The sequence below is a fragment of the Paralichthys olivaceus genome, chromosome 14 (genome assembly GCF_024713975.1).
Source record: "Paralichthys olivaceus isolate ysfri-2021 chromosome 14, ASM2471397v2, whole genome shotgun sequence".
NCBI classification, from domain to species: domain Eukaryota; kingdom Metazoa; phylum Chordata; class Actinopteri; order Pleuronectiformes; family Paralichthyidae; genus Paralichthys; species Paralichthys olivaceus.
The window spans coordinates 7,278,568-7,286,656 of NC_091106.1; the positions used below are offsets into that span (position 1 = coordinate 7,278,568).

Here is an 8,089-nt window from a genome sequence, read left to right on the forward strand (position 1 = left end):
GAGGAGAAGTACAGTACAGGCTTGTCTAAGCCTTATAAGTATCTCTGAGAACATTTTTATTTGGAAGATTTGGGATTTTGGACGGCAACTATGTGCTGATAAGAATCTCCACAAAAACAAAGACCATGTGAGGAATGCAGACGTGCGGAGTCAGACTAAGTATATGTGCTCTGATGAAGATTACAGTGAATCCATTACAAGTGAATGTGCAGAGGACTGTAAAATCTCAAGCTGTGTTAACACTTTCCTCACACATTTTCATGTTTTTCACACAGTGTTATAGATAAAATCATGGCCTGTAATTATAATTTAACTTGGATATATACTAAATAGTACTCAGTGGAGACCTTTTCATCAGAGGTTAAACCCTCCGGTTGATGTGAAGAACATTTTCATGCAATGGATTTCTTTTGAGTGTTGTACTAATAGATCAATACACCTGGAGTTTGGACTTTTCATTGTGTCAATGATAAACACTGCCAATATGTCTATATTGAAAAAAACAGTGAAGCATGTTAACTAATGGTCATTCTTTTTTCCCACTGTTTAACCTTTAAAAATACAGTATGTACTGAATATACTATCTTTTTACATTCATTCAATTTAATTCAATTGTATAGCGTCAAAAATATAATATACATTATCTCAGAGCACTTTACATAGAAGGTCAAGACCTCAAACATTATACTTTAATGCTGAAGACTATTAAAGAAGTGTATTATTAATTAACATCTGGTCTATTATTATTATTATTATTTTGTACATTAAATGAGATTCTAAAAAAGTAGCAGTAAAGTTACAGTACCGTTGAATGTTAACAAATTATGTTTATGTGTGAATGTTCACACACGTTCGTCAATCGTTAGGGGGCGCTGTTGAGTTTATCGAAGGCACAGAGCTGCAGACCATTTACCAGAGAAGAAGACTTTACACGGGGCCCCACCTCCACGTTATCTCCCCGCGCTGTCATCAAAGATCGTGTATGTAAGAAGATGAACACCTATTAGAGTAAAGAGAATCGCCAACTACACTCGACATAAAACATGATTTTAGCCTTTTTGAGATTATATAAAACAATCAAACTTTTCAATGACGTCTACAAAGAGATTAATGAAACATTTAGCGAGTGACAGGTATTATATCTTCCGCTGACATTTTGAGGGAGAGTGAGACCTCCTATACGTCCTATCTCCGGTCCCACGCTTCCTCCGTGCAGCCAGAGTTGTGTGATGCTACATTATAACATGACTACAACTCAGGTCTAAAGGGTTTTAAGGGTTTAGCTGTTTGCTCTCAGTCGGTAGCGGCCGTGCATCTGCTCTGAGACTCGGCGAGCAGCACCGGGAACATGGCGGGAGTCATCCGGAGGCTCGACGAGACAGTGGTGAACAGGATCGCAGCAGGAGAAGTCATCCAGCGTCCTGCCAACGCTGTCAAAGAAATGATAGAGAACTGGTAACTCAGCACCACAGCCAGCGTTAGCTCGTGTTAGCTACTCAGCTGTTAAGTGACCGGTAGAAGTGACGGTGTCAGGCACCAGACCCCTTTGTTTACATCACGTTCAGCAGCTCAGCGACACCAGTAACTTAGCAACAGTCCAGTGACAGTGATCTGTTCTCTCGGATACAACATGGCTGTATGATAACGACAGGCTGCCTTTCACGATGTTACAGCTTAGATGCCAAGTCCACCAGCATCCAGGTGACGGTGAGAGATGGAGGACTGAAGACGCTGCAGATTCAGGACAACGGCTCAGGCATCAGGGTGGGTGACAGGGGCGTACACACACAGCCTGTGGTCCTCAGCAAGGGGGCAGTGGTGAATGTCCCCCTCTCATTGGAGTGATTTACTTTAGAAATGTTTGTGAATTCACCACAAGAGACAACAATAAGTGGGATGTATCCTCATCTAGTTGAGGGTATTGTGTGTAGTGTATATTAAGGTTTAGGTTAGGGCAGTGGTTGGGGTGGGGGTGGGATGAGGCCACTGTATTGGGGAATGGATGAATAGATAAAAATAAGGAGTAACACCAACTTGCATTGATATGATTTATGTTGGAAAAAATCAATATAAAAGTATGATGAGGCTGTCACGCTGACCGTTACCTCACTACAACTCATGTTTTATTATTACTTCCCACTGTCATTGTTAATGACTGTTTAAAAAACAATTGTGGGGTCTTGGGATAACCTTGCTCCAAAGGGGGGCATGCCACAAAAAGTTTGAGAACCACAGATTTCTGATTGGTCTGTTTTTCACTGATGCAGAAAGAAGATATGGAAATCGTCTGCGAGCGTTTCACCACCAGTAAGCTGCAGACTTTTGAAGACCTGTCAGCTATTGCTACTTACGGATTTAGAGGAGAGGTGAGCAGCGCTGCTCGCTTTGAGCCCTGTTGCAGTTTTGCACTGTGGGATATTAAATGCTGACATACTTGTACTCTTTGTTCTTTGATGCAGGCCCTTGCAAGTATAAGCCATGTTGCACATGTAACCATAACGACCAAAACAGCTGAGGCCAAATGTGCACACAGGTACGATAACATTTGAAATTCTTGTTCCCCCATCTGCTCTGTTGCCTCCTTATTAAGATTACATGCATATGATAATAGATAAAAAGTGACCAGGAAGGTGGAGCTCTTGTAATGGATCTATTCTCTTATTCTGTTTTCATGCAGAGCCAACTACAGTGATGGCAAAATGAAAGGTCCTCTCAAACAATGTGCCGGCAACCAGGGAACACAGATTCTCGTGAGTTCATTGAACACATCGCCTCTTACACACTGAAGTTGGTGGATACTCGCAGACCTCTGACAGTTCTCTGCTCTCCATGACTGCAGGTGGAGGACCTCTTCTATAATGTCTCCACCAGGAGGAAAGCTCTAAAGAGCCCCAGTGATGAGCACTCCAGGATCGTAGAAGTGGTCAGCAGGTTGGGGCTTTATTGCTCATGTCTCAGAAATGTTGTATCTTTGTATTTGTATTTCTCTTAATCTGTATTCAATGTTCTCATGTTGTTTTGAAGGTACGCCATACACAATTCAGGAAAAAGCTTTTGTGTCAAAAAGGTGAGATGTGCTGATGCTATTTTGGGACATTTTGAGGAAGAGAGGTGACCACAATTAGCACTGCATCACCAGAAAAAACTGTTTTCTTTAGTAAAAGACATTGTTATTAACAGTCAGATTTTTACCACTCTTATTTTCCTTTTGCAGCATGGACAGACTGTGGCAGATGTGAGGACTCTACCTGACGCATCCGTAGTGGACAATATTCGAGTCGTGTTTGGCAACGCAGTCAGCAGGTATTAACCAACCAACCACGAAAGACAAAAATAATCTGCTTAGATTTTCTCCGTAGCTTTGATCCTTCATCATCTTTAATGGCATGACTGGCTCTGTATCATGTTCCCAGGGAGCTCATTGAAGTTTGCTGTGAAGATCAGAAGCTCGCCTACAAGATGAAGGGCTACATCTCAAACGCAAACTACTCAATGAAGAAATGCATCCTGATCCTCTTCATCAACCGTACGTATTAAGGAGCTGTTTGTGCAAAAGTAACTCACCGGTGAAGATAAACACTACTGGTTAGCGCTTTGTTAAAATGGAGATTGTGATCTGTGATCAGATCGTCTGGTGGAGTCGAGTGCGTTGAAGAAAGCGATCGAGGCAGCTTACACCGCTTATCTTCCCAAGAACGCACATCCTTTCCTTTACCTCAGGTAGCTGACTTTGTTTTCTGCTGACATTTCAATAGCTGTTAAATTCATATTGTATTGACCAGTTCTTTCTGATCCCTGCAGCTTAGAGATCGCCCCACAGAATGTAGACGTCAACGTTCACCCCACCAAACACGAGGTGCATTTCTTACATGAAGACAGCGTCATCGAGAGTGTTCAGAAGCACATCGAGAGCAAACTGCTGGGCACCAACTCCTCACGCACATATTTCACACAAGTATGACGTGACTCAGTTACTATTTCTGTAAATATCCTGATACTTTCACTACAAGAATAAATGACATCTCCTTTTCTAGTATAGAGAGACACCGTCTGTCAGGCTACGTTCATACTACTACGTTTTCATTTGAAAACGGCATTTTCAAACAAAAAGCTATCTCTGTCCACATGAGCGTTTCGGCTCAGATCAGTCGTAATCCTCATCCATACTAACAAACTTGAAAACGCGTATCATGTGACATATCATGTACACTGGCCATGTGCATGCTGGTGTAAACAGGAAGCATTCTATTGTTATTTGCAGAAAAAGCTATGGTACAAATAAGAAGCAGCAGAATAACAGCTTATCTTCTACACATGTGAGCAGCCATATTGTTGTAAAATGCAGAATTTAGCTGCACAACAGCTGTTAGCAAAAATAACGCTTGTTAACGATCATCCATGTTGAGTTATACTTTGGTAGCTGGCTGTTTCCTTTTGGAAGTGGGTCATGTGATAGGAGCCTGATGAATCAGAGAAGGCTACATCGTGACCAAAAAAACAATCATCAAGCTGTTATGAGTGTTTTTGTCATCCGTTCCAAACATCCCAGTTTCTGCCGGTCCAGACTAAAAATGTGGTACTGGAGTTTTTAAACTTCAACGTGGTGAGCAGCATTTCCAGTCTTCTCTGTTTTTTGCAGTTCTAAACCTCTGGTGTAGTGTGGACGTCAAGTGTATCCGTTTTCAAACAAAAACGTAGAAATGTGGATGTAGCCTCAGTTTTACATTCTAACTATTATTGGGTCTTGTCTCTTTTCACAATGAAAACATGAGGTGTGAGTTTGTGTTATGACACTCTGTGTTTGTGCAGACGTTACTGCCAGGCCTGTCAATCTCAGGTGGCACTGAGGTGAAGTCCTCCAGCACTGCAGCAGATTCTACTGAGCGAGTCTACGCGCATCAGATGGTGAGGACAGACTCCCGCGCTCAGAAACTGGACGCATTCCTCAGGCCGAAAGAGAAGCCGTCTCCTGACCCAGAGGCAGCTGGTCCTAGTTGCAAAGAGGCTGCGAACAAAACCACCCAGCCTGACAGCATGGAGTGGGATGAGACAGAAGATGCAGGTCTGCTGGAGGCCTTGGCTCAGGAGGAGGCAGAGGTGCCAAAAGGCGTAGAAGAAAGCAGTGCCAGCACTTATGATGTTCCAAGGTGAATGACTCCTTTTAATAATTAAACCACACCAGAGCTTTAGTTGTTTGGTTGGGTGGATATCCAGCAGAGGATTTAGCACACGCCCCATCAAGAACAATCAAAATGTGGTTTGTGCAAGTCAGATCAGGGTAGGTCAAAGTGGCAGATTCTTTAGTGTGACGATCAGTAAGAAAGCAGCAAGAAGAATACAAACATCATCATGTATCGTCCCTCGTAGATGATGTCTCCACCTCCTGGTCAATCAGTAACTGTTACTTGTGTTTACCTGAAGCTGACCTTTAATGAAATTTCAGTCTGGCAGTTTGTGTTGTTGACATATTTGAGATGCATGACTGGGCTTTGACTGATTTTTGAAGCTCTGCCTATCATGCATTACTATTTTTTAATTATTTTTAGATATGATATATTATTTTCCATAGCTCTGTGGAGCAGGTTTGATCTCATTGTTTGGTTTACAGCAAACAGATTTACTCTGGTTCGGTTTCTCAATAACGCAGATTTCTGCAATAAAGGGAAAAATAAAAAAGCTCCAAAGAGACAAAGTAAAGAACCAGCAGGTGAAGAGAGGTCGCACATCCAGAAAGTTAACACCCAGATCTTTTTCACAGAAGTATGTTTTTCCTCAGATGGTAACAATAACAACTCTGAATAAACGCTGACGTTGCATTAAATCTGCTGGATGTGTAAATTCTATGAATGAGTCAGTACAACTTCATTAGGGAATCCATCTGCCCCCATGTGGCCAGAAAGGTCGTTGCAGTCATATTTCTACTTCAGATAAACATAACTGTTAATCATTAGCTTTGATATAATGTGAAAACATCCACACAGCCTGTGAAGTCATGAAGTGGGTCATGTGTCTGTAAACATGCAGAGTGTGCACCGTGCAGGAGGTTGGTCAGCTGTGTGTGTGTGTGTGTTATTGTAACCTAGGAAGCGTCCGAGGAAAGAGCAGCAGCTAGAAGAGGAAGATGAGGACCTGACGGCTGCAGCCACGCCCAAGAGACGAGCCATAAAACTGACCAGCATCAGAGAGCTGAGAGCCGAGATCACTGAGAACACACACAAAGGTAAACACGACATGTACCATCATCTAATCCAAGTAAATAAAGCCTTCATACCCCCCTTTGTCTGACAGTTTACACAATACAGTTTACAAAATAGATCGAATTCTCGACAAAAGCTTTGTCTAACCTTGAGTGTGTGTTTGTGTGTGTGTGTGTGTGTTTACTGCAGGTCTTCAGGAAATGCTGCAGAGCCACTCGTTTGTGGGCTGCGTCAATCCCCAGTGGACTCTGATCCAACATCACACCAAACTGTACCTGCTCAACACAACCAAACTCAGGTCAGACTGTGCAAACACAAGGGTCATTTCTATGGGATAGATGTCATGCCATAATCCTAAACTGAAAAAAGGCCGTGGAAGTCTGTTGATGAAAAAGGGTTGATTTGCAAGCTTGCAAATGTGTGGTGGTGTGTTGTCTCTGAAATGACAGACTACAGGTCTACTACGTCCAGGTCTATGTCCAGGTCTTCACCATTTACAAGGTTTCGAACCAGGAACAAAAACAAATGCACAGGATTGAAACTGACAATGTGTTGAAAAGAGCGCTGCAGTTTTGAAGAAGGAAAACTCAAAAACAAAATGTCTGCAGAGATTCACATTTTTTTCAGTCTATCGAAACATCCAAGGCTTCAAAACCTAGTTTCAAGCATGCAAGTTTTTTTAAATTCGATTTCAAGCTTTGAAACATGGCGTTTCAACCTTTTCTTAATTTCCGAATACAGCATGATTTTTATCTAACATATTTCAAATGGTTACCCTTCCGGTTTTTATATCTCATTTCATTCTGTTTGGTCACAGTCAGGAGCTTTTCTACCAAATACTGATCTACGACTTCGGGAACTATGGCGTACTAAGACTATCTGTGAGTAAAGTCCGGACTGGGAATGATTAGAAAGATATTGTACAGATGCAGCATATTTTTAATGACAGATTCTGTGCACTCAGACTCCGGCTCCGCTCTACGAGCTGGCCATGTTGGCTCTGGACAGCGAGGAGAGCGGCTGGACTGAAGAGGACGGACCTAAAGAAGGCCTGGCTCAGTACATCGTGGACTTCCTCAAGAAGAATGCGGAGATGCTGGAGGATTACTTCTCCATGGAGATAGATCAGGTCAGGTTCCAGGTTCATTTCTGCAATGACCATACATGCTGCTTCTTCCAAAGAGGACATGTTTGTAACTGAGTTTTATGAACTGTAGGAAGGGAATCTAAGAGGGCTGCCTCTCCTGCTTGATAAGTACACTCCTGTCATGGAAGGTCTGCCCATGTTCATCCTGCGCCTGGCCACTGAGGTGAAGTCTTGTTCTGTCTCTCCTTACTGTCATGCACTATGACAAGCTTCTGGAATCACACTGTATCTGACGTCCTGTGTGTCTCTGTGCTGTTTCACAGGTGAACTGGGACAACGAGAAGGAGTGCTTCAGAGACTTCAGCAAAGAGTGCAGCATGTTCTACTCCATCAGGAAACAGTACATCCTGGAGCCCGAGCCCGGAGAGGAGCAGGTGAACACTCTGAACCTTTTCTACCATTGAGGACACGATACATTCATGACATGAAAAGACGAGTGTGGAATGTTTGTTTCAGGATGATGAGGCGAACTCGTGGCGTTGGAAAGTGGAGCACATCATCTTTAAAGCTTTTCGAACACTCTTCAGTCCGCCAAAGAAGTTCAGCGAGGACGGCACGGTGCTGCAGATCGCCAACTTACCTGATCTCTATAAAGTGTTTGAGAGGTGCTGAATCTGATGATCACATCTGACTGGAAAAAACAAACCCTCCACGCTGCTCATTTTATACTTGATGTAACATTTGTGCTGTAAATAAAAACTGTATGAAACAGAACTTCAGACTTTTGTCTCTGGTGTATTCCTCT

The 8,089-nt window shown here is 42.7% G+C and overlaps 1 protein-coding gene across 1 annotated transcript; it reads left to right on the forward strand.

Moving 5' to 3' along the window:
- Nucleotides 1-1,166: 1,166 nt before the first annotated feature.
- mlh1 (mutL homolog 1, colon cancer, nonpolyposis type 2 (E. coli)) lies at nt 1,167-8,058 on the forward strand. Its single transcript, XM_020087625.2, has 19 exons — nt 1,167-1,455; nt 1,674-1,764; nt 2,268-2,366; nt 2,460-2,533; nt 2,678-2,750; nt 2,840-2,931; nt 3,025-3,067; nt 3,215-3,303; nt 3,414-3,526; nt 3,627-3,720; nt 3,802-3,955; nt 4,810-5,147; nt 6,084-6,220; nt 6,387-6,495; nt 7,015-7,078; nt 7,162-7,326; nt 7,415-7,507; nt 7,608-7,718; nt 7,801-8,058. Exons 1-19 carry the CDS (start codon nt 1,349-1,351, stop codon nt 7,954-7,956), a joined length of 2,202 nt encoding a protein of 733 aa, XP_019943184.2. The 5' UTR covers nt 1,167-1,348; the 3' UTR covers nt 7,957-8,058.
- Nucleotides 8,059-8,089: the final 31 nt, after the last annotated feature.

What these genes read in the sequence shown, in the direction of transcription:
- mlh1 (XM_020087625.2), top strand. Translation starts at nt 1,349, where the DNA reads ATGGCGGGAGTCATCCGGAGGCTCGACGAGACAGTGGTGAACAGGATC. An exon ending in ACAACGGCTCAGGCATCAGG is followed by an intron (nt 1,765 to 2,267) that starts GTGGGTGACAGG and finishes TCACTGATGCAG; the next exon opens with AAAGAAGATATGGAAATCGT. An exon ending in CTCAACACAACCAAACTCAG is followed by an intron (nt 6,496 to 7,014) that starts GTCAGACTGTGC and finishes GTTTGGTCACAG; the next exon opens with TCAGGAGCTTTTCTACCAAA.